Source organism: Trichechus manatus, unplaced genomic scaffold (assembly GCF_000243295.1).
Source record: "Trichechus manatus latirostris isolate Lorelei unplaced genomic scaffold, TriManLat1.0 scaffold00113, whole genome shotgun sequence".
Classification (NCBI taxonomy): Eukaryota; Metazoa; Chordata; class Mammalia; order Sirenia; family Trichechidae; genus Trichechus; species Trichechus manatus.
Window position 1 is genome coordinate 803,011 of NW_004444049.1, and position 26,487 is coordinate 829,497.

At 47.9% G+C, this 26,487-nt stretch overlaps 1 protein-coding gene across 1 annotated transcript in view; it reads left to right on the plus strand.

Moving 5' to 3' along the window:
* Positions 1 to 26,487, plus strand: part of SHANK2 (SH3 and multiple ankyrin repeat domains 2) — a 559,307-nt gene that overhangs the window by 75,971 nt on the left and 456,849 nt on the right. The window contains exons 8-9 of the mRNA XM_004383876.1: positions 9,798 to 9,875; positions 16,655 to 16,747. Of these exons, the coding sequence (XP_004383933.1) occupies positions 9,798 to 9,875; positions 16,655 to 16,747 (171 nt within the window). The remainder of the gene's footprint in view (positions 1 to 9,797; positions 9,876 to 16,654; positions 16,748 to 26,487) is intronic.

Consider the following 26,487-nt stretch of genomic DNA (forward strand, 5'->3'; position numbering starts at 1 on the left):
CAGTGAGTTGAAGATAATGGTGATGGAATAATTTGGAAAAGGATAGCGAGAATAGCAGCACAACTGGAAGAATGTAATCAATGTCACTGAATTGTACATGTACAAACTTTCAAAATGTTGTAACTTTGGCTATGTATATTTTCACCAAAAAAAAAAAAAAGATCCTTAAGATCGAGGGGTTGTTAACCAATGACATAAAACAGTATGTGTACTGACTGTTTAATGAGAAACTATTTATTCTGTAAGCCTTCATCTAAAGTACAATAAAAATATTAAAAAATAAAATGTGTCAACTTGGTTAGGCCACGATTCCCAGTATTGTGTGGTTGTCCTCCATTTTGTGATTGTAATATTCTGTTAAAGAGGATTAGAGTGGGATTTTAACACTCTTACTAAGGTCACATACCTGATCCAATGTAAAAGGAGTTTCCCTGGGGTGTGGCCTGCACCAGTTTTTATCTTACAAGAGATAAAAGGAAAGGGAAAGCGAGCAGAATAGGGGAAACTCATCACCAAGAAAGCAGTGCTGGGAGCAGAGCACATCCTTTGGACTCGGGGTCCCTGCGCAGAGAAGTTCCTAGTCCAGGGGAAGGCCGACAGAGAGAGAGCCTTCCACTGGAGCTGATGCCCTGAATTTGGACTTTTAGCCTACTTTACTGTGAGGAAATACATTTTTCTTTGTTAAAGCCACCCACTTGTGGTATTTCTGTTATAGCAGCACTAGATGAGTAAGACACTGCCCTACTGGCTGTGAGCCTAACTGTCGGAGTACGTGAAGCCAGTCAAAACAGCACCTCTATGGGATTCGCATCGAGGCGCAGCTCCCTGCTCACATCCTCTCTGCTTTTGTAAGACTCGTCTGGGAGGATGGAGGTTTCCCAGTGCTCATCTGGTACACACTGCACATCGTACTTAACCCGAAGCTCTGTCCTTCCTGTGTCACAAGCCTGCTGATCCCCTTGCTCTATCCAGCGCCCCTTTCTACATGTGAAATGTATTGTCTGCATCGGGCCAGGTTCCAGTGAAGGAAACAGAAACCACGCCAGCTGCGATGAACAGAAAGGGTGTAATGCAGGGGCACTGGAAGGGACACTAAATTGGGGTAAAACAGACACTGGGTCACCACAAACCGTCCTGTCCGGGGAGAAATGTTGAGAAATAGACTGTGTGGGGTGTGGAGGCAGTGGGAAGGATGTCAGAAGCAGCCCCAGTGTTTGGGAGCAACAATGCTGGGAGACGTGGGCAGTTTGGGTTCCATTTATTCCAAACCATTACCTCACTGTGCTGTCTTGGGCATCCTACTGTCTCTATCGCCCTGAGTTTACTCTTCTGTAATCTAACTCACAGGGTTGCTAAAAGGCTTAAAGTAGAAAACTAAGATGTGGTGTGTCTGGCACATAGTAAACGCTCAGTTCAGAGGGGCCATGATGATGATGTTGACATTCATCACGATGATGGTGGTGACTATGGTGGTGATGATGGGGATGATGGTGTTGGTGATGCTGATGATGTTGGTGGTGATGTTGATCATATCATGATGATGTTGATCATGAGGAACCCTGATGGCGCAGTGGTTAAGAGCTCGGCTGCTAACCAAAAGGCCAGCAGTTGGAATCCACCCACCACTCTTTGGAAACCCTATGGGGCAGTTCTCCTCTGTCCTATAGGGCTGCTATGAGATGGAATGGACTTGAAGGCATTAGTTGGTGTTTTTCTTTTTGAGCGTTCTCGGCCCTGGGGCCGTCAACTCTGGGAGTGTTCCCCGCTCATTGTGCCGACGAGTCCATCTTCACACAATGCTCTCTCCGCTGCCAACCTGTAGAATTAGATCACAAGATCCTGATGATGATGATGGTGATGGCGATGATGGTCATGTTGATTGATGTTGATGGTGAAGATGCTGATGGTGATGATGATGTTGATGCTGCTGCTTCTACTGATTTGCCTTAGCAAGCTTCTCCTTATAGCTAAAAACATGCAGGTTTATGGCTCTCTCTATATGATCAATTTCTTAAATATAATTTTATTTAGTTTGTTGTTGTTGAGAATATGCACAGCGAAACATACAGCAATTGAACATTTATGACATTTGTTCCTTTCTTTGAGTTTTGTAACCATTCTCACCCCCTTTTTCGGAGTTATTCTTTTCCGTTAATGTAAATTCATTGCCTACCAAGGTTCCTGTCTAATTTTTTGAGTTGCTGTTGCCAGTTTGATCCCTTGTCGATGGTTCTTAAAAAAGCCTAATGCTCAAGCAGACTTTTTTTTTTTACTAGGGAAGGTAAACTATTGTTTGGTTTTAAGAAGACTTCAGGGGATATTTTTGGTTCAAGGGCAATAGTTTCAGGGGTTCATCGAACCTTCATGCTCCAGGAAGTCTGGAGTCCATGAGAATGTAAAATTCTGTTCTGCATTTCCCTCCTTTTGATTAGGATTCTTCTATGGAGTCTTTGATCAAAACGTTCAGTAGTGGTAGCTGGGCACCATCCAGTGCTTCTGGTCTCATGGCAAAGGAGACAGTTGTTTATGGGGGCAATTAGTCACACATTTTATATCCTCCTCCCATTCCTGACTCTCCTTCCTCTGTTGCAGTGTGATGGGAATATTTTCTCTCTTTGAAATCAACTAATTAGGGCTTTGATTGTAAGCAGCAAGTTGTGTCTAATCTGCTGACTCCCTGATCCTCAAGCTGGCTTCCTGAGAGCCCCAGAGGGTGGAAAGCAGCCTGTGTTTTTTCGCAGCCCTGGATAATGAACAAAGTGAAGGGAATTTTAAATATCAAAGGATGCTAGGCTGGGTCCCTTTATCTGGAAGATGAAAAGCGACAACATCAAAAATAGAATAACAAAAGCCCTGCCTCTGGAAGCAGGCCTCCGGACTCTAAGGGAAGCCAAGGTTAGAGGAGGCAGGCATTTTCTGTGCACATTTCCGTGCCCTTTATGTGAGCACAGAGTGCTTGTTGGCCCGGTGGCTGCCTCCACAAGGTTGTTGCAGGGGGACTAGTTCTCATTATTGTTGCGGTCGTGTCTCTCACTAAACAGGGCCCACAGGTCTTTCCCTTAGGCCCCCCGCGAGCCCATGGTGGATACTCTTGGTTTCATTCCCATTGTACAGGTTGGGAGACTGAGGCTTGGTTCAAGGTTGCTCAGCTAGTAAATGGCAAAGCCAAGCTTCCAACTCTTGACCTCTGACATCACATCTCAATGCTTTCTTCTCTGTGACTGTTGGGGACACATTGCCGTAGCCCTTGAGTGGGTGAGGGTGGGGCTCCGTGATGCTGGCAGCCTCTCGCAGGCCATGCTCAGGTGGGGCAAAGGCTCTGTGTTAGCATCCTGGGCTGTCATAATAAATTGTCACAAACTGGGTGGCTTAAAACCAGAGAAATTCGTTCTCTCTCAATTCTGAAAGCTAGAAGTCCCAAATCAAGGTGTTGGCAGGCCTGTGCTCCCTCTGAAAGCTCTAGTGAAGAATTCCCCCTCGCCTCTTCTGCAGTGTCTGGTGGGTGCCGGCAATCCTTGGCTTGTGGCAGCATCACTCCAATATCTGCCTCTCTGGTCAGTGGGTGTTCTCCTCTGTGTCTCTCAGTCATATTGGATGAGGGCCCGACCTACTCCAGTATGAGCTCATCTTACACCTACACACCTGCATTCACACACACATTCACACAAAAACCATCACACATGCACACACATCACATTCACACATACACACACACACACACACACACACATATGCACACATTCACGCTCACACACACTCATACACACATAGGGTTTAATTATGAAGCCACATGAGCCCTTTGCCCTTTAATTTTGAAATAGCTGCTGGAGTCTGATCTCACTTTGAAGTCTGGTAATACTGGTGTGGTTGATCGTGTGTCTAGAGGATTGACTGAGACCGACTCACGCAGAGGAGCTGCTCGCTCTGTGGGTGAGGGCAGAGTTTCTCCAGATTCTGCCCGGAGCGGGCTGAATGGCAGTGCCTGGTGGTGATTGTTCTTAGCTGTTTATAGGAAATACGTGTCCTTAAAGATGACAGCTTGGGAAACCCTACGGGGGCATTTCTGCTCTGTCCTATAGGGTCGCTGTGAGGGCAATGGGTTCGCGTTGTTTTTGGATGATAGGGCTTTTCAGAGAAAGTCCTTGTGAAGAAACGGAGAGCATTTAGAAGGAATCGCAGAAGTGGGGCGGGACTGTCCTGGCCTCTCGCTGACAGGGCAATTATATTCCGAATTCCACCTGGCCAGGGTGCTTAGCCTTTTGTGGTTCTTCTGACTGTGGGCTCACCCACCACAGCCAGGCCAAGGCGCAGGCTGAGACCCCCAGGGGCCAGCCTTCAGGGCAGGAAAGCCCTTAGTGGGGTGGGGTCCCTGCCTCTTCCTAACCCAGGGGGGACCCTCTGCCCTCTTCTCTCTTACCTCCTGTCCCCCAGGTGCCCCCAAGGATAACCTGTTGAAGTTCTTCCCAGTCTCCTGACTAATCAACCAACCAGCCAGTTGCTGTGCGGTTGACCCTGACACACAGCGCCCCCATGTGTGTTAGAGAAGAAATGTGCTCCACAGGGTTTTCAATGGCTGATTTTTCAGACGTGGATCACCAGGCCTTTCTTCTGAGGCACCTCTGGGTGAGCTTGAACCTCCAGCCATTACAGGTAGCAGCCGAGCGCGCCCAGGGGCTCCTCCCAGGCCCCTCCTTCGCTCACTCGCTTTACCTGAGTTCTCAAACTCCCTCTCCTTTCTTTCCCTTCTCACGGCATGCTTTGAGCTCAGTGTGGCATGATAATAGGATGCATGAATTAACCCTCCTTTGTAAGAAGCAGAGCAAGGGCCTTTTAATAAGGGAAGAGCGAGGATTCACTGTCAGGATGCAGGTGAGTCGTGGAACCCAGGGCAGAGAATGGAAGGGTTGGAACAGGACCTGGGAGACACGGGGCTGGCAGGTGCACCCCCCACTTCCCCTCCTTCCCCTGTAGTTTAATCCCCACACGCACCCATTGCAATCACCCCAGAAACTCACCGCTCCTGTTTCCTAATGAGCATTGGATTGGCCCACAAGCTGCAGCTGGGCGCAGATGGTTTCCACATTAGCTTCATTGCCTCGCATGGAGGCCGCATTGGGCCCCCACGGCCAAGGTTGTGGGATCGGGCAGGCCCAGCTGACTCACTTCCCCTTCGCCAGCCCCCAGCTGTGCGCTTGGCTGGCCTTGGCTTCTTTGTCGGATGCATGCAAAGTTCTTGCAGGCGGGGCATGTTGTCTTTTTTAAATATAAAACCAGATGCCATCGAGCTGACTCTGCCTCATGGCAGCCCCGTGTGTGTCAGAAGAGAACTGTGCGCTGGAAGGGTTTTCAGTGGCTGAGTTTTTCAGAAGTAGATCACCAGGCCTTTCTTCTGAGGTGCCTCTGGGTGGACTTGATCGGCTAAGTTTTCAGTTAGTAGCTGAGCACTTAACTGTTTGCACCACCCAGGAACATCCGCCCGCGTTTTAAGTACATAACACCTTTATTGAGATACAATTCTCATGTAATACAATTCATTGATCTGAAGTGCACAGTTCCGTGTTTTTTAATGTATTGACAGGGTTGTGCAGCACTTCACCGCAGTCAATATCTGCACATTTTCATCACCCCAAACAGAGTCTCTGCCAGTTCCTTCCGTTTCCTCCTGACCGCCCTTTCCCAGGCATAGGCAATGGCTAATCCACTTCCTGTCACTACAGATTTGTTTTCCTTATCAATCTCCTTTTCTACCTGGTCCTGTCGGCCTGTGCACTGTTCACTAGCCTTGATCCCTTGCCCTTCACCAAGGTAGTGATTACCTGGTCTGGAGTGAGGTCACTGACCTGTTGTTCCAAGCATTTCCCCAGATGGAAATCCCTGGTTGTTTATTTAATTTATTCCTTCTTTCAACAAGTGTGTATCAAGTGTGGGGTCTGGGTGATCACCTCTGCTGTAGATTGCCCCCGCTGTAGATCACCTCTGCTCTAGATCACCCCTGCTCTGCTCAAGATCACCCCTGCTCTAGATCGCCCCAGCTCTAGATCGCCCCTGCTCTAGATCACTCCTGCTCTGGATCGCCTCTGCTCTGCTGTAGATCACCTCTGCTCTAGATTGCCCCAGCTCTAGATCGCCCCTGCTCTAGATCGCTCCTGCTCTGGATCGCCTCTGCTCTAGATCGCCCCTGCTCTAGATCACTCCTTCTCTGGATCGCCTCTACTCTAGATCGCCCCTGCTCTAGATTGCTCCTGCTCTAGATTGCCCCTGCTCTAGATTGCCCCTGCTGTAGATCACTTCTGCTCTAGATTGCCCCTGCTCTAGATCACCCCTGCTGTAGCTCACCTCTGCTCTAGATTGCACCTGCTCTAGACCACCTGTGGTCTAGACTGCCCCTGCTTTAGATCGCCTTTGCTCTAGTTGGTGAAACAGCTTGGATCTGCCCAGTGCAGAAGTTTGGCTGTAACTTGCGTTTGAAGGCCATTAGCACAAAGATTCCTGTGGGAGATGTGATCCCGGCACAGGAGCAGGATGCCCTACCACGCGATGCACAGACACCAGCATATGCTTATCCTTTAAGTGCTCAAGGAAAGACGTGTGATCATCTCCTTATTCTAAAAAACCCAACTGCATTTATTAGGAGAAATGATTCTTCCAGTCAGTGCTTCTCTATTGACGTACACCTATCTGCCTCTTTGTTTTATTTTGTGGATGTCTGTTCTTGCCCTCCTTACTGGGAGCTTCCAGAGGGTTGGCAGGAAGGTCTCTGCCAGCCACTGTCTCAGTCTCCTGGTGCTGCTGTAACAGAAATACCACAAGTGGTGGCTTTCAAGAACAGACATTTACTTTCTGACAGTTCAGGAGCCTAGAAGTCCGAATTCAGACACTGGCTCTAGGGGGAGGTTCTGTCTCTGTCAGCTCTGGGGGAAGGTCCTTGGCTCGCATTCTGTAGCCCATCTTCATGTGGCATTTGTCTTCCCTGTTTGCGCTTGTTGTTTCTCTGTCTATGCTGCCCCTTATCACTCAGCAGTGATGAGGGTTGGGGACCGCCCCCCTCCACTGATGTGGCCTCATTAACATAAAAAAGAAAACCCTCTGCCCAAACAGGATTGCATCCACAGGTATAGGGATTAGAATTCCAGCACATATTTGAGGGGAGGACACAATTCAATCCATAGCAACCCCAGGGGCAGATAGATGTTCAATAAATGGACAAAGAATGGATTTATTTTGGTTGTAAGACTACATAAGAACAGTTCAGTCCCCCAGGGACAGACTAGCAAGGCCATTTCATGGATGCAGTGAGGGAGAAATATCTTCCAGAGTGGCGATATTCTGGAAACCTTTCTAGTTCTGAAAGAATTAGAATCTAAGATTGAGGTCTCATTTTCACCAAACAAACTAGCTTTATACACAGTACCCACTTGTCGGAACTATTAAAGCTCTAGAAAACGCTTCCTTAGCACAATAAAGCATGTTTTGACACCTTATTCAGTAATCATTTACCTTTATTAACGCACCTCAGGCACAGCCGCCACCCGTCTGTCAGCGGAGGCTTGCGTGCTGCTGTGACGCTGAACAGGTTTCAGCAGAGCTTCCAGACTAAGACGGACTAGGAAAGAAGGCCTGCCAATCCCCTTCCAAAATCAGCCAGTGAAAACCCTACGGAGCGTAAATGGTCTGACCCACAGCAAATCATGAAGATGGCTCAGGACTGGGCAGCGTTTTGTTCCGTCGTGTGTGGGGTCGCCATGAGTGGGGACTGACTTGGAGGCAGCCAGCAACAACGACAACAATGATGATCTATCGTTGTTGAAACATGCAAATGATGCTTAAGTCTCCAATTGGAACGCAGGCTTCCTGAGGGCAGGATGTTTTCTGTTTTGCGCAGGCTTCCTGAGGGCAGGATGTTTTCTGTTTTGCGCAGGCTTCCTGAGGGCAGGATGTTTTCTGTTTTGCGCAGGCTTCCTGAGGGCAGGATGTTTTCTGTTTTGCGCAGGCTTCCTGAGGGCAGGATGTTTTCTGTTTTGCGCAGGCTTCCTGAGGGCAGGATGTTTTCTGTTTTGCGCAGGCTTCCTGAGGGCAGGATGTTTTCTGTTTTGCGCAGGCTTCCTGAGGGCAGGATGTTTTCTGTTTTGCGCAGGCTTCCTGAGGGCAGGATGTTTTCTGTTTTGTTCACTGCTACCTCCTCAGCACCTAGAAGTGTTGTTATTGTTGGCAGGTGCAGTCAAGGCAGTTCCGACTCACAGCGATCCCGTGTACGACAGAGCCAAACGCTGCCCGGTCCTGCGCCATCCTCACAATCCTTGGTAGCTTTGAGCCCATTGTTGCAGCCACTGTGTCAGTCCATCTCATCGAGAGTCTCCCTCTTTTACGCTGACCCTGTGCTTTACCAAGCATGATGTCCTTCTCCAGGGACTGATCCCTCCTGACAACATGTCTAAAGTATGTGACACGTAGTCTCACCATCCTTGCCTCTAAGGAGACTTCTGGTTGTACTTCTTCCAAGACAGATTTGTTCGTTCTTCTGGCAGTCCATGGTGTATTCAATATTTTCGCCAACACCACAATTCAAAGGCATCAGTTCTTCTTCGGTCTTCTTTACTCATTGTCCAACTTTCTCATGGATATGAGGCAATTGAAATACCATGGCTTGGTCAGGTGCACCTTAGTTCTCCAAGTGACGTCTTTGCTTTTTAACACTTTAAAGAGGTCTTTTGCAGCAGATTTGCCCAATGCAATCCGTCATTCGATTTCTTGACTGCTGCTTCCATGGGTGTTGACTGTGGATCCAAGTAAAATGAAATCCTTGACAACTTCAATCTTTTCTCGTTTTATCATAATGTTATTTATTGGCCCAGCTGTGAGGTTGTCTGTTTTCTTTGTGTTGAGGTGTACCTAGAATTGTACCTGACATATTTTATGTGCTCAATATCTGTTCAATAAAAAAAGTACATAAGAAATTAACATTTCCTGCTTTTTAAAACATTTAAAAACATAAGTTTACCTATTAAAAAAGAAGATCCCTCTTGTTCTCTCCCTAATCTGATTTCCATCCTGGGAAAAGTAAACACTGTTAACAGGCGTCTTCTCTCCCAAACATATGTTTGTGTTTCTGGAATAGAGACTCTAAACTTTTTAAACACAAATGAAATTTAGCTTGCCTTTTCTACTTAGTAGTTCTTGGACATTTTCCTCGTCCCTTTGTATCAGTCTGCCTCGTTCTTTCCTGCCACTGCCTGGATGAAGAATGTTCTGGATGAAGAATGTTCTGGACGAAGAATGTTCTGTTCTAGACGAAGACTGTTCTGGACGAAGAATGTTCTGGATGAAGAGTGTTCTAGAATAGATTCCCACTTCTAGAACATTTATGCTGTCTCTAGGTTTTCCTTTCCTGTCTTTTTTTTTGAGCTTCATTTATGGTATTTCACTTGTTATATGCCTTTATACACTTGTATTTCTGTAGAATACAGTCTTAAAAGTAGAATTGTTTGTTCACGAGGTGTGTGTATTTTAAAATGCCACCACTTTTTACTCTGCATTTCCATCTCCCTGATTTCTTGTGGGAGCCTTGTTGGCACAGCGGTTTAGGGCTCAGCTGCTAGCCTAAAGGTCAGCAGTTTGAATCCACCAACCGCTCCTTGGAAACCCTGTGGGGCAGTTTCACTTCATCCTATAGGGTTGCTATGAGTCAGAATCGACTCGACAGCAATGGATTTCTTGTGGGCCCTAGCCTCTGACCAATTTCCTGTGGAGAATATCTCTGCCGTTGTTCTAACAGCAGATGTCTTCTTTCCAACTTGCAGGACAGCTGTGCAAGAGTGTTGCTGTTTCGAGGCGGAAACAAGGAATTAAAAAACTACAACAGCCAGACTCCGTTCCAGGTAAAGAGTGTTCTCAAAACACAAGACACACCTGTGTGTGAATTACTTCGGGAGACAATTTTGAGTGTCTGCACGTTGTATTTGAATGTATAACGCGAGGTTGGCTTCTTTCGTTGTGAACATTTTCTTTATTTATAAACTGTTCAGGGTCTGTCCCCATGTACCTCTATCCCTGAGCATTGAAGCTGTCGATATATTTCAGCTTCTTTCCTATTAGATCAAGCGTCATGAATAATGCAGACTTCCATCTATGTGGTGTATTCAAGAAAACAGCTTTGGAAAAGCAATAAAGACACAGAAGCTTTTAATTGTGCAGCTGTTGGAAAGTGCTGGCTTCGTTGTCTGTCCTTTGAGTGGGGATGCTTTATGACAGTCTCATGGGGAGGTGGCTTGCCATTTGTCTAGAACCCCACTGGGTCTTCTGTCCTGGAGCAGAGAAGGAACAGCATAAACCCTGTGTGGGCCATGGTATTTCACATGGGGCCCACAAGCCAAGGTCCTTGGTCGGCTCATCCAATTTTGATCCTGTGGACCGGACGGTTTAGAGTGCTTTTTCTTTTCTTTCTTTCTTTTTGTTTTTGCTACACGCTCTAAGTGACAGAAATGCTTTTTGATGCTACACAGTCAGATATATCCACTTAATTTGAAAGCTGGAGTGGCCACAGTTCTTAATTGGAATTAATTTTTGCGTCTTACTGAGCTGGGAAAAACCAGTTGCCGTTGAGTGAACTTCCACTCGTGGTAACTCCGTGTGTGTCAGAGTGGAACTGTGCTCCACAGGGTTTTCGGTGGCTGATTTTTTGGAAGCAGATTGCCAGGCCTTTCTTCCGAGTGCCTCTGGGTGGACTCAAGGCACCAGCCTTTTGGTCAGTATCCGAGCGTGTTGAGAGGGGTCTTTGACGGAGAATTGGCTTCCACCGATGGTTTCACTATCACTTCCTTAGACATTACTAATTTGTAAGGGCTTGATATCTCGAAAGTGAACGAGTTCAATCCAAAAACTGGGCCCGAGACGTTCAGTAACCTCCATTAAAGAGTTGGCTTAGTTCCTCAATTGTGGCAGACTTGGATTTTAGCCTTGGTTCTTATGGTTTTGCAAATGTTTACTATAAAATGGATTGTAGAGATGACTTCGTGCTATGCTGATGGCTTCATTAAGATTGTAGTTACCATCCAAGAAAATGACCTGTGTCAGGCGGTGATTGTGGGGGACTCTTGGCCTTCGTGGTGTGGCTGCGTCTTCCCCTTTGGGGTTAGCTGTGGGTTGGTGGCGTGGTGTAAAGATTTTTTTTTTGCCACTAAATATTATGTTTCTCTGGTCCTTGAGTCTATGTTCAATGCATGTATCTTGATTCGTTTTCCTTTGGAGTCCCTGGGTGATGCAAACAGTTAACATGCTCCGTTTCTAGCGGAAGGATTGGAAGTTCGAGTCTACCCAGAGACACCTTGGAAGAAAGGCCTGACAATCTGCTTCCAAAAAGTCAGCCATTGAAAATCCCATGGAGCACGAATCTACTCTGACACACGTGGGGTCTCTGTGAGTTGGAATTGATCTGACAGCAATTGGTTTGTTCTTGTTTTCTTTTTTCCCCCCTGGTCCTTTAAAAAAAGATAAGAAAATCTACTTCAAGTTGCTTAGGGAAAAAAAAAAAACCCATTGCCATTGAGTCGATCCCAACTCATAGTGACCCTGTAGGACAGAGTAGAACTGCCCTGTGGAGTTTCCAAGGAGCAGCTGTTGGATTTGAACTGCTGATCTTTTGGTTAGCAGCCTGGGATGGTTAAGATTGTGTGTTGACTTGGCTGGGCCACGATTCTCAGTGTTTTAATGTGATCACTCCCATGACTGAATATACTGTGAGTAGCCAATCAGATGAAAGGGAGTTTCCTTGGGGGAGACCTGCATCTGAATATAAGCGGATGTTCTGGCTGTTTGCGCTCTCTGGATCCTGCGGCTGCCTCCTGTCATCTCATCTCTGGTTCTTGGGACTTGAGTTGTCAGCTTATCTGCCAAACCTGGGATTCGTTGATCTTCACAGCTGTGAGCGGAGCCCTGCTTGCTGACCTGCCAATCTTGGGCTCTCCAGCTTCTGTGGCTTTGTGAATTGGGAGAGGTCTCTACCCTGATCCATGGACTTGGGACATTCTAGCCTCTATAGTCGGATGAGCCATTTCCTTGATATAAACCCCTCTCTCTATATATATTTACACGCTTTACTGATTTTGCTTCTGTATGGAACCCAGCCTAAGACACAGCGAGCTCTTAACCACTGGCCCACCAGGGCTGCCATTTGCTTAGAAAGCAGCAGTTAATTCCCTCTGGTCCACGGTAGGCACTTGGGTAATACTAAAGTGCTGTTTCTGACTTTTCTGGGAGGTGGCTTGTAGCTGTCACATGATGGCCCAGGGAGATGACTCTTCCATGGTGAGCAGGAACAAAAATAAATGTAGGTGGCCTGCCTCCTCCCTGGAGACCAGGCAGTGACCAGCTGGGATGGTTACACCTCTTCTTCTGTGAGTACTGGCAGGAAGCTTAATATACCCTCATGGCAGCAAAACCGAACCAGCAGAAACCCAGTGCCATCTGTCTCTATTTTGCTAACAACACTCAATCAGGTGCCACAAATGACTCTGGAAGAAAGCTATGCAGAATGTCTTTGAATTGATAGGATGTTGGACCTTGCAAACATCGTTCAGGTAATCAGTGAAATTGAAGCCTTTGCATCTTTGCGGGCCCACAGTGAGCTCCAACTGCACGTGTGGGGAGCTGGGTTCCACCCTCACATCTCCACTGTCTTGTGTTTTAATAATACGAAGAGACTTGATTCAGTCTGTGGATGCTTGCCTGTAAAACATCCCCGGCTTTCACTTTTCATTCACAGTTCTTCCTCTCCCATTTATGAAAAATGAATCATTTAATATTGAGTTTGTGTGGAGGCGATGGCTTGCAGCATTGTTTAAAAGAGATGAAATATGTTCACCTGGAAAATGTTGACATTCAGCTGCTGTTGAGAACTCAGGCTATTTCTAAGATACCTTGGAATATTTGATAGAGTTCATCTGAGCAAACCTTTGATTAATGATTTAATCCAGTGGTTCTCAAAGTGTGGTCCCTGAAACAACAGCATTGGCCAGATGTAAGAACTTGAGAGAAATGCAGATTCCTAGGCTTCAATCCAGACCTACTGAACCAGAAATTCAGAATAGAGCCTGAGAGTCTATATTCTAACAAGCCCTCCAGGGATTCTGATACCGACTCAGATCTGAGACTCAGAAGAGAGACAGAAGTGATTATTTGTAAGGAAGAGGAAGAGAAAGAGGAGAAGCACATTATTTGGGTGTATCTTGAACAGTCATGATGATGGTGATGATGGTGATGGTGGCAATGGCAGTGATGATAGTAGTGGCAATGATCTTGGTGTTGATGGTGTGATGATGATGGTGATAACGGTGGCAGTAAAGATGGTGGTGATGTTGGTGTTTATGATGGTGATGATGGTGATGTTGATGGTGATGGTGGTGGTGATGGTGGTGATGATGGAAATTAGGACATTGATAATGATCGTGACGATGATGATGATGATGAATTTTCCCACTTGTATAGTTTTAAAGCCCACAGAATGCTAGTCTGTATGTTCTCTTTTAATGCTCAACAGACCTGCAAGGTAGGCATTCTTATTCCCATTTATGGAGGAAATGGAGAAGCAGAGATCAATCCCCAGGATTCTAAAAATTAGTTCGTTGCCAAGTCAGTGGTCCCCAGGTCTCTAAGTTCCAGTCTAGGATACTGGGTTATGGAGAGCAGAAAATTCTTCCCCCTGGCTCACAACTCATCTTGCATCTTCGCATGGGTGAACAACACCAATGATTCTTTGTTTCTCGGATTGCTGAGTCCAAGGCAGCAAACATATCCTAAATCTAAAGACAAAGAAAAAAATGAATAGAGAGAATTCTAAAGAAGTAGAGGGACCAGGGAAGGAGGAAGTCCAGCAAGGTCAACAGGGGGAAACGCGTGCAGGCAGAATCGATTGGGTAAGACTTTGCTGAGGGTGTCCTTTCTGCCTCCCGGCCGCTCCGTCCCAACAAGGCATCATGTGTTTGGAGAGGGAAACCTGTCTCCCCATGTGTCTCTCTGTGAGACAGTCTCCAGGCTGTATTCAGCAGTTGCTAATCAATGTCCAGAAGCAGAGAAAGAGTAGAGAAAACAAGGGAAAATGAAATGGCAATGAGAGACATTCAGAATTTTTAAGTCCAATTTTAAAGGTTGGCAAGTATGAGGATGTGATCAGAAGGGAAAGTAAAGAAGGTCTTGAAGTAGAAGTCCTTTTGGCAACAAGATGCTGTGTTCGGTGGTTATGGCTGCCTTCTGCGAGAGAGTGGCAGCTCCTTCTTGGTGCTGCACTTTACGGGCACCACGTGTGATCTGAGAAGCCTGGCACCTCCGTTGATGAATGGGTTGAGTAAATGACCCAGGGCACACGGCTTGTAAGGGGACAATAAGGTTTATATACAGCCTGGCTTCACCAAACCTGTGCTGTTTCTTAAACATTGTTCTTGTTGTTAGCTGTCGCCGAGTTGATTCCCACTCATGGTGACCCCACGTGTGCAGAGTAGAACTGCTGCATAGGGTTTTCAAGGCTGTGACCTTTCAGAAGCAGATCACCAGGGCTGTCTTCCAAGGCGCCTCTGGGTGTGTCTGAACTGCCAGCCTTTCGACTAGTAGAGTGCTTAACCGTTTGCACCACCACCCACGGACTCCTTTCTTAACCAGATAAAACTTAGATAAAAGGAGGAAAAGAAAGTCCAAATTCAGAAACAAGGAATAGAATTGTAAATTCTTCAGGGATTAGGTTATAGATCCCAGGATCACTACATTCTACTCTACTGGGCCAATCGGTGTTCATAATCTGACTGAGTACCCTGGAGTCCCCAAACACCTCCTTGGAAGCTCACTTTTGCAGGTGCCCAGTGATTTTTGGAGAGTTCTGTGTCCCGGCAATTTTTGGAGAGTTCTGTGTCCTGGGAGGATTGGCCCTCAGCCCAGATCTTCTATCTGACTTTCTCATGTACTTGGAGCTTGTATGTTTCATATCACTCCATCCTTGGGAGGCTCGTTTTGTGGTCAGAACATGGGGCACATCTCTTGTTTCCCTCAATAGCTCTGAGGTGAAGCAGCAGCATTCATGGGGGAGACCTCTGCCCATGAAAGCAACCTTCTGTCTTTCCTGGGTTTGTCATTCTGACGCCAGGAGCTCTCATTGACTTTACAGTGAGCTCCGAATTCAGCCAGAGGAGTGACCTGTTTTTTCTCATGTCACACATGGTAACAGATGCCAAAGCACTTTGAAAATGGCCACAGGCTCTATAAGCCTTTAAATTATGCTGTTGTTGAAGAAGATGTGTGGGTGGTAGACAGACCCATGATGAAAGTGGTCTGTCATTCTGGGGGGCTTACGGTTCTGGGTGTTGAACTTTTTTCTGGGCAACCAACGGGAACCACTCAACAAGCCCTTCTGTTCGTTGTTCTCTCTAGACCCCTTTCTGGATATCTTTCCTTGTTGAGTGATTCAGAAGCAGCATTATTTAGTAGTGCCTCTTTGCATTGACATCCACATAGGTTTAGAGTGAGGTGAGAGGTGGCTTTGTTTCCCCCATGCCCTGACACTTCCATAGTGGGTGTTGGGAGCTGGCTTAAGATACGTCCCCTGTTGTGTTGCCAATGGCCTGAGTTGAAGTTGTCAATTCCAAAATAAACGTAAGACTAGACGGTGTGAAACAAGCAAACCAGCAAGCACCAGTCTTCTAGGGAAGCAGATCTTTTTAGGGGGCTTGGAGACCGTGGCCGTGCCTGTAAGCGCCCCCTGGGAGAAGTTTGTGCAGCCTCATCACACCCCACGTGGTGCGATTCCTCTCCCTCAGATCGGGCATGTCGTGGGGTCCTCCCTCTCTGTCCCTCATGCACAGGGAGACCACTCCCATGCCCGGCAGCCATGTTTGTACTGCGCCATCCCTGCACCCCCACCCAGGAGCCATTGGACAGAGGATGGGCCCTTGACCTTAAGACTGATCCTGGCCTGACCATCAGCTCCCTGGACCTAGGTGGCCTGACTTCAAGCCAGAGCCAAGCAGAGATTCTGTGTCTCTGGTAGGTCAGCCAATGAGGGAGAAGCAGGAACTGTGAGTGAATGGGGTGAGGGCTGTGGAAGGAAGGAGGGATCCGACCCAGGGTGAGAAGCACCATCACGCCAGCAGGAGAGACAAGAGCAAAGGCCAAGCCGGTCAGGAAGTGGCTGTTCAACAGCTGCCTCTGACCCGGGGACAGATGCGACAGAGGGAGAAGAGGAGAGCTGACAACAGTCACCAACAAGAGTAAGAAGGTCCAGCAGTAGTGAGGGACAGGAAAGTAAAGCAGGTGTTGGAGATTGAATTGTGGCCCCAAAAAGCTGTGTGGAAGTCTAACCCCGGTACTGTGCCTGTGACCTTGTTTGGAAATGGGCTCTGTGCCGTTGTGGTCAGTTAGGTTAGCATGAGGTCATACTGGGGTAAGGTGGGCCCTGATCCAGTGGTGTCCTTCTAAAAGAGGGGAAGAGACACAGACAGACAGACAGAGGGAAGATGACTATGGGAAGATGGAGGCAGAGACAGGAGTGATGCAGCCACAAGCCAAGGAATGCCTGGGGCCACCAGAAGCTGGAAGAGGCAGGGAAGGAGCCTCCCCTAGAGCCTGCAAAGGGAGCACAGCCCTGCTGATAGCTTCCTTTTGATCTTCCTGTCTCCAGGACTGTGAGAGAATAAAGTTCTGGAGCTTCAAGCCCCGCAGTGTGTGGCACCTGGTGAAGGCAGCCCCAGGGCACTCCTACCGAGGATCCCTGGTGAGTGTTGAGCACTGAGCTATGAATTCCTGCTGCTCAGACTCCCCAAGCCGCCCAGGTCCAGGACCACCCTCAGTCCCCTGCTTGGGAAGTCAGCCCTCTTCCCATTCTTTTTTTTTTTTTAATTTTATTGTGTTTTAGGTGACAGTTTGCAGAGAAAATTAGCTTTTCATTCAAAAATGTATACACAAATTGTTTTGTGACATTGGTTGCAATCCCCACAATATGTCAGCACTCTCCCCCTTTCCGCCCTGGGTTCCCCGTGTCCATTCGTCCAGTTTCCCTGCCTTCTTGTCTTTGCTTTTGCGCAGGAGGTGCCCGTTTGGTCTCGTCTCCTTGATTGAACTAAGAACCAAGTTCCTCCCGCGTGTTATTGTTTGTTTCGTAAGCCGGTCTAATCTTTGGCTGAAGGCTGGACTTCGGGTGCGGCTTCAGTTCTGAGTTAGCAGGCCGTCCGGGGGCCATAGTCTCGGGGCTCTGTTCCCGTTCTTGCCTTTCGGTTCCCTGGGTTTCCCCTGCTGTCCTGTGTGAACCTCGGAGCTAACTTAGGTGACTGTGTTCCTTACAACCAGCGAAAGCACATCAACAAGCCGCAGTGTAAAAGCAGGCGTGAGAGACTGTTCCTGGTGCTTAGGGAGGCACAGAGCCACAGAACCACATACACATGGGGGTTTGCTCTTACGTGGTGGTTTGATGAAAACTGCTGATTGGAGCTCTACAGCTGGGGAACTGGAGTGTTGCTTGCATTTATCAATGTTCAAAGACAAAAATGCAGCCGTATCCAGCTAACACCAGGGATTAGCCGGAGGCGGCGGTTTCCAGAATTCATCCTTGCGAGAGCTTTGTGCTGTCACCGACACCATCTCTATCCTCAGGCTTCACTGAGAGGAAAGTTTCCAGAATTGTCTTGCTGGTTCTCAGTCGCACAAGAAGACAGCTCATCTGGGGGCAGTTTACTGAGGCGCGAGGCCCCAGTAGGGGAGTGGGGGAGACACAGAGTTGCTCTTGGTCCACGAAGTTGACCGACTGCACAGACAGAGACATGCCCTGCCTTCCTGTCTGGGTTATTGTTGGCTGCCGTGGAATGAGCCCTGACTCAAGGTGACTCCACGCACAACGGAAGGAAACACTACCCAGTCCCGCACCATCCATAGACTGGTTGCATATCAGACTGTTGTGTGATCCCTAGGCTTTTCATTGGCTCATTTTCAGAAGTAAATCACCAGGCCTTTCTTCCTCATCTGTCTTAGTCTGGAAGCTCCGCTGAAACCTGTTCAGCATCCTAGCAGGATGCAAACCTCCACTGAGCGGAGACCTGCTACAATTTACACCTCCCTCAGAACTTAGCAATCAGTCATAGGTGAGTAGGAAAGCAAATAAAAAACATGGCTGTTGTTCGCTCAAGGGAAATATAATTTGCTGCCTGTCTCACCAGTGGATAGGATTCAGATCACTTTAATAATGTAAACAGAAGGATCATTTAACCAAAACCTGGGACTGTGTGGTAAGTGAGCTAAACCCTCATTTTCCCTAGCAGGAAATCAATAAGTAATATTGAAACAGAAAGTAATCAGGAAAGAATGTTGAAAACGTGCTACGTAGAATCTGGCCAGTGTTCTGTCATGATTCACAAAGTTTTCACTGGCAGATTTTTCAGAAGTAGATCGCCAGGACTTTCTTCCTATTACACCAGTGATCACGAAGATGGTGCCAGCTGGGCAGCTTTTCATTCTGTTATACCTAAGATCGCCACGAATCGGAGCCAACTCAGTGGCGGCTGACAACATTAGCAATAGGACGCTGTTGTTAGGTGCCGTCCAGTCACTCTGACTCATGGTGACCTTATGTTTAACAGAAGGAAACATTGCCCTGTCCTGCACCGTCTGCACGATCGTCGATACGTTTGAGTCCATTGTCGTCCATCCTCCACACGAACATCGAATGTGTTCTACCTTAAACACAGGTCCTTTGAACACTAGGTGAACATATCTTCTCTCTAGCTGCATCGGACAACTTGTCCCTCCACCACCACCTTGGCCTGGTAAACTCCTATTTACCCTTCAAAGCCAAAGCCATCCCTCTGGGGATGCCCTCCTGACGCCCCCAGGCAGGCCACATAGTGCTTTCCTTCTGGTTTCCACGTCCCTTGGTCTGCACCTTGAACATACGGTGAGCCACTAGACCTGTGTACCAGGCTCATGGCCACCTTACTGATCCTCTAAATGACCTCCCCTCCACCACTCTGCTTCACCCACCTGGCATCCCTGCTCTGCATCAAGCACACCAGCCTTGCCCCAGGACCTTTGCCCATGCTATCACCCCTGTGAATAGAAGACTTTCTCCTGATATTCTGTGGTTCATTCCAACTAAGTCACCCCAGGGAAGTCCTTTTCAAAGTCCAACCCAGTACCTTGTCCTTGTAGTTGTTCGGTGCCCTTGAGTCAGCTCAGACTCATAGCAACCCTACGTATAACAGAACGAAACTTTGCCCGATCCTGCGCCATCCTCACAGTACTAGGTATGTTTGAGCCTATTGTTGCAGCCACTGTGTTAATCCATCTTATTAAGAGTCTTCCTCTTTTTCGCTGACTCTCTGTTTTACCTAGCATGATGCCCTTCTCCAGGGATTGGCTCCTCCCGATGACATGTCCAAAGTAAGTCAGACAAATTCTCACTGTCATTGCTTCTAAGGAGCATTCTGATTGCATTTCTTTCAAGACAGAGTTGTTCCTTCTTCTGGCAGTCCATGGTTCATTCAGTATTCTTCGCCAATATCACACTGTCTGTATATTGCATTATAATGAATGGTTGATACATCAGTGCCCAAAGATAAACTATGTCTTCCACCCTTATATTTCTGCTGCCCAGCACAGGACCCAGAATACTCAGTAAATGGACTTTAACTGGGTAGTGGCTGGACAGGAACCATTGACCACACAGTTCGTTGTAATTTCTCGTGCTGACCACTAGGTGGCAGTGTTAACCGAGAGTAGCTTGGTACAGAGTGAGTGTGTGTGTGTGTGTGTGTGTGTGTGTGTGTAGAGGAGGGAGATTTGTAAAATGGCAAAGTTTAGGAGGCCAGTGTGCAACTGATGATTAGGAAATTTCCAAATCAGCTGTTTCTGTCCTGTAGAAATATGTGTCCCTGAATTTAAATCCTGCACTTGTTCATCAGTTAAAAGTGAAGGTGCAATGACCCAAACAGCAAATTTAGGAGGTATGTTTCAGTTCAAGGATGTTAAGGAATTTCCTCAGTACGCCGTAAGGCTCCTGATAGTTGTGGGTTCACAGTAGTTCACTTTAATACATGGCCTGCTGTCATCCTTCAGCCAGAATTCTGCAATGAGCCATATGTGGATCACACTCTGTGTTTCTGGAGTGCATGTGGTTAGATACATATCTAGTTCATCAGGAACACTTATGGCTTCCTAGCACCCGAGAGGCAGAGCGCTCACATTCATTGAGTTTACACTAGGTGCTGTGTGTGCTTGTTAGTCCTTGTCAAGTCGGCTGCGACTCATGGTGACTTTATGTATAACAGAACAGAACGTTGACCAGTCCTGGGCCATCTTTGTGACTGTCCTTATGTTTGAGTCCATTGTTGTGGATATTGTGTCACTCTTTCTCATTACGGGTTTCTCTGGTTTTCGTTAGTTTTCTACTTTACCAAACAGGATGTCCTTTTCTAGGGACTGGTCTTTCCCGATGAGATGTCCCAAGTAAGCAAGGCAAAGTCTCGCCATCCTTGCTGCTAAGAAGCTTTCTGGTTGTATTTCTTCTAAGACAGATTTGTACATTCTTCTGTGAGTTCATGGTGTATTCAATATTCTTTGCCAACACCACAGTTCAAACCCAGCTCTTCCTCTGTCTTCTTTTTTCATTATCCAACTATAGGTACCATATTGCTGTTAGTTGCTGTATAGTCGACTCTAACTCATGGTGACCCCATGTATGCAGAGTAGAACTGCTCCATAGAGTTTTCAAGGCTGTGACCTTTTGGAAGCAGATCGCCAGGCCTGTCTCCCAAGGCACCTCTGGGTGTGTTCAAACCGCCAGCCTTTCAGCTAGTAGTCAAGAGCTTAACTGTTTGTGCCACCCAGGGTCTCCCGTATGTACCATAAAACAAAAACAAAAAAACACCCGTTGCTGTTGAGTTGATTCCGACTCATAGTGACCCTATAGGACAGAGTAGAACTGCCCCATAGGGTTTCCAAGAGCGGCTGGTGGATTTGAACTGCCGATCTTTGGGTTAGCAGCCGTAGCTCTTAACTACTACGCCACTAGGACTCCATATGTACCATGCAGGTGGCTAAATGCCTTACTGGTTTAGCATGGTCCTTGAATGCTGTGCAGATTTAAATATCACAAGTCAGTTTTACAGATGAGCTGGGAAAGCAGAAATGAAATTTGGGGCCGTCTGACTCCAAACCTGTTTTCTTTGCACTGAGCCACCCCGCCTATAACTGGCCCCTCTGGTCCCTGGGACTCAACCTAATTATACCCTGTTTATTGTGCTTCCCACTAGAATGAATGAAGTTCTGTGAGGACAGAGACCAAGTCCCTTTTTTGTCATCATGTCCCAGTGTGTGGCACAGGTCAACACTCAGCACATTTGATGGGTGGGTCCCTGGTCTCTGCTTAGAGCAGGGTCCTCTAAGGGGATGTTTCTCAACCTTTTATCACAATTGCCTCCTCGTGTGGAAACTTAAGACCACGGGTGTCCTGCCCATCTCTTTATGTACTGTCTCTTTAGCCGTGCTTTATGCATAAAAATCATAAGATTTTCTTTCGTCCACCCGAAGTCTTCTGTGCCAGTGACCCCCCTGAGCTGAGTTGGAGCAGACGTTTTTAGGAACATGCCGTTCCCTGGTGGGGAGGGAATCTCGTATTCCCACAATATCCTGGAGCGCTAACTAAAGCGACAGTATTCCTAGAGCCCGTCTGCCTTCATTCTCCTATTCCATGTTATTCACTTCTCTAGGCTTAGAGGCTGGCACAGTGGTTAAGAGCTCGGCTGCTAACCAAAAGGTCAGCCGTTCGAATCCACCAGGTGCTCCTTGGAAACCCTATGGGGCAGCTCTACTCTGTCCTGTAGAGTCGTTGTGAGTCGGAATTGACTCGATGGCAAGGGGTTTGGTTTGGTTTGGGTTTAGGCTTAGAGGGGTGTCATGGATTGAATCACGTCTCCCCAAAACGTATTGTAAATCCTAACCCCTATACCTGTGGTTGGAGCCCTGTTTGCACAGTGGTTAAGAGCTCGGCTGCTAACCAAAAGGTCGACAGTTCAAATCTACCAGCTGCTCCTTGGAAACCCTGTGGGGCAGTTATATGTGGCCTACAGGGTCGCCATGAGTCAGAATGGACTTGATGGCAATGGATTTGGTTTGTTTTATACCTGTGGTTAGACTCCCACTTGTGAATGGGTTTTCTTTGTTATGTTAATGAGGTACTATTAGCGTAGGGGGTGTCTTCAGTCAGTCTCTTTTGGGATATAAAAGCAGATAAAGCAAGCGAGCAGAGATGGGGGAAGATAGATTCTGTGCCACATGAAGATGGCCAAGGAACCCAGGAACAGAAGCTAAAGAGAGACAAGGACGTTCCCTCAGAGCCGAGAGAGAGAAAGCTGGCGCCCTGAATTCCACCGTCTAGTCTCCTAAACTGTGAGAAGATAAACTTCTGTCGGTTAAAGCCTCTCCCTCTGGTTGTGGTGTTTATGTTGCAGCTGGACAAGGAGCCAGACGAGGATTAATGGTGCCTGGGTCCAGCCCTCCCTCCAGTGTCTTCCTCTGACCACATGCTGCAGACCCCACCCCCGGGCCACATTGACTGGCTAATTCTGGGCCAATCAGATTTTGTGCCCCAGGAAATTGGGCTTGGGGTGAGAGTCTGCAGGTACATTCAGATCAAGATCGTAAAGAGACACACACCCGGGGGAAGACAGACACCATGTGAGTATTCCACAAGCCAAGGAACCAAGGAAAGCCCGGGGCTACCAACAAAGAAAGAATCCGGAAAGCCAAGGCCCTGGTTCGGACTTGTAGCATCCTGAAGGGCGAGAAAATACATTTCTGTTCTTAAAGCCGCCCACGTGTGGTGTTTGTGTTACGGCAGCGCTGTGGAACTCAGACCCCTGCCCAGCACCGAGTCTTCTGTGAACCAGTTCCCTTCCTGCAGAACTGTTTGTGTTGTGGCTTGTCTTTGCTGGTGTGGTCATCACAGACCAAGCACCTGTCAACAAAGTGGAGAAATAAATAGCAAAGACAGGCACATTGTCTCAGTTATCTAGTGCTGCTGTAACAGAAATACTGCGAGTGGATGGCTTTAACAAACAGAAATTTATTCTCTCACAGTCTAAGAGGCTAGAAGTCCAAATTCAGGGTGTCAGCTCCAGAGGAAGGCTTTCTTTCCCTGTCAGTTCGAGAGAAGGTCCTTGTCATCAATCTTCCCCTGGTCTAGGAGTTTCTCAGTGCAGAGACCCCAGGTCCAAAGGATGGGCTCCACTCCCGGCTCTTCTTTCTTGGTGGCATGAGGTTCCTCTCCTCTCTGCTCGCTTTTCTCTTTTATATCTCAAAAGAGATTGACTCAAGATACAACCTGGTCCTGTAGATTGCATGCTGCCTCATTAACATAATTGCCTCTTTCTCATTAAGGTCATAGCTGTTGGGATTCACACCCCATCAGACCACAAGTCGGAGGCAACCACATGATACCGGAAATCATGGCCTAGCCGGGTTGACACACATTTTAGGGGGACACAGTTCAGTCCATCACACACATGGTCTTACTTCTTCTGCCTCTGGTTTTAAAACCATCTGCCAGCTCTCGTGTTGGTTTTGGGACCATTACTTTTCTAATTTTTTTTTTTTTTAACATTTTGAAAATAGACTCCCGAGAGTCTGTTTAAGGATGGATATTTATTCAAGAGAGAAATGTCGGCCTTCAGTGACATTAAGAAGGGCCACATTGATCTCGACTAGTGTGAGGCTGTGGTCACGGGGATCCAGGAGCAGTTTCTACTTATACTTTGTCCAGTGCCACTGGGATGTGGAGGGTAAGAGGTGGTCCCAGTTGGAACTGAACCCCAAGCTCTCCACGATGGACACCTCCAAGTACCTACTTTGTCTGGAACAATTCATAATACAGGGTCCTTAAGATGCCCGTTAACATGATGAAGAAAGACCTCCGTACGGAGATTTGTTCTGATTGACATTTTCAAGCCGCCTTCTCTTGGAGGCCTTTTGGGTCTTGGAAAAGCATCTTTTTGGACAAAGCCTGTGTTTTCCTTACTCTGAAGCCTTGGGCCCGGCACATAGTAGGTGTGCTCGTTGATTAAATAAGTGAATAAAGCAATAGGCTAGCATCCTGGGTTTGGACAAGACCTAATCCCCGGACAGAATAGAATCGGTTGTGGTTTGGGGGTGTTGGAAAGATTGGCATGACCCACAGTGGCCTCCTGGGTGGACTTAGGACAGGCAGTGGTGACTCTGAGCCTACAGACTTCACGGTGACTCTTGATTTCACTCCCAACTAATCACGTGGTTGGGACAAGGTACTAACTGAAGATTCCATCCTGCTCTCTGCAAAAAGGCAGTAACAGTAGAATCACCGGATGGCAGAGACTCCCGGAATGAACGTAAGCGGGGCAGCCAGCAGACGCCACGCTCGGATCAGAGGGCTGTGCCGACCCGCCTCTCCACCCTGCCTTCCGTATTCTCACCTCTCCACCCTGAAGCTCCATGGCTTTGGCTTATATCTCCCGCCCCGGCAAAATGGCGGCCGCGGAGGGAGGGAGCCAAGCCTGGGCAGTAAAGCTGAGTTGCTGAGATAGCTGACCTTGGTACTCCGACCCACCGTTTCCTCAGTGAACTCTCTGCTCTGGGCCTCAGAGTCCCCACCTGTGATGGGGGGACCGTCTGCCCGTCTGGGGGGCCCTGTGATAATTTGCAGGTCATTTATCCCTCAGCATCTAGGAGGCAGGACGACGTTCTGGCTCCTACACTGTTCCCTGCCTCTCAAGAGTCAGTGGCTCTTACAAGACCCCCACTGGTGCTCTGAAAGCCCAGGTGACCTCTGGGCACCCTACCTCTGCCAACCAGAGCCTGGCAAGTTTGGTTGCCCCCCATGGCTTTGCCCTGTTGACTGGCCGGGGGACTCACGTGGAGAGTCTCACTGCTAGGCACCCAGCCGTGATCTAGACCGGTCCCCCTCAAGGTCCCCACCCTCTGGCCTGCTGGCCTCCTGACTGTCACCTGATGCTTCAGACTCATTCATCGTTCACCAGATACTTATTGGAAATGTCAGGGAGTCCTGGGGAGGGATGTTCCACGGTGACGATGCCCCTGCTCTTGCTGAGCTCCCACACCGCTCACTGCATAGATACACGCTGTGTTTCCTCTTCCCTGTCGTTGGGTACCACCCTGTTGTCTCTAGCTCATGACAGGCCCATGCACGATAGAACAAACGTTGCCCGATCCTGTGCCATCATCGAGATCACTGGTATCCTCGGGCCCGTTGTCTCAGTCACTGTGTACGCTGAGTGCCTTCCAACCTAGGGGCTCAACTTCTAGCACTATATTGGACAACATTCTGTTGTGATCAGTAGGGTTTTGCTTGGCTGAGTTTTGGAAGGATATCACCAGGCCTTTCTTCCTAGTCTGTATTAGTCTAGAATCTCTGCTGAAATCTGTCCACCACAGGTGACTCTGCTGGTATTTGAAATATTGGTGGCCTAGCTTCCAGCCTCCCAGCAACACGCAAGTCACAGACTGACAGACGGGGAAGGTCATCTACTCTAAGTGCCCCTTTCTTCACATTTTACTGTCATCATCGATGGCATTTGACAGATGTATAGTTGACATTTTTTATATCACTGGGCACATAAAAAAATGGAGCAGGATACAGCCAATAGTGTCTTCAGTTTGATGAAATGCGGCTGTTAAACGATTGTGATGAATGCCTGGCTCCATGTTGGGGAGAAGCTTTGGGACCTGGTAGGCCTCCCCAAGAAGCAGCATTTCATGTGATATCTGAAAGCTGAGCAATTCATCCAGCAGCAAGACAGTGAGTAGGAAGGATTCGGGGCAATAGGCAAGGTTTACCAGACCATCTGTTCACCACATCAAAGATTCTGCTTCTAGGCTTGGCTGGCGTTTGTCTCGCTCTCAACCCCACAGCACCTTCCTACAGAATTAAAGCCTCTTTTCAAATTTACAATCCCTGACAGAGACCGATGACCGAGTAAGCAAGGTATGCACGAGCTTGCTTGTGCTTACTTCCTAATCTGTCATGAACCATCTCACATGGGTATCAAAGAGGCGGTGAAACCCACGTGAAGTTGGTCACTACAGATGGTCTGGTAAGCAAGGTAAGCACTGTGCTTACCTTGCCTATTGGGTAATCTGCCCCTGGAAGGATGGTCCTCAGGCTGGGGGGCGCATGTTGGAAGGCCCTGCGCTGAGAAGGTAATGCGGTTGCCGGGGCAGGAGAAGAGGAGACTGGCCAGCTGCATGGTGTTGTCGGGGAAAACATCACAAAGTTTAGTAAAGCAAAAAGAAAGGCTTATTCGGCATATATTCGAAAGGACAAAAGTGGGAAGCGGACAAGCATGCTGTCACAGCCATGTCTGCCTGAATCCAAGGAAGGTTACAGAACAGGCAAGAATGGGAAGACGGACGAACGTGCTGCCACAGCCATGTCTGCCCAAGCCCCAAGAACAGTTACAGAGCCAGCAGGGTATACAT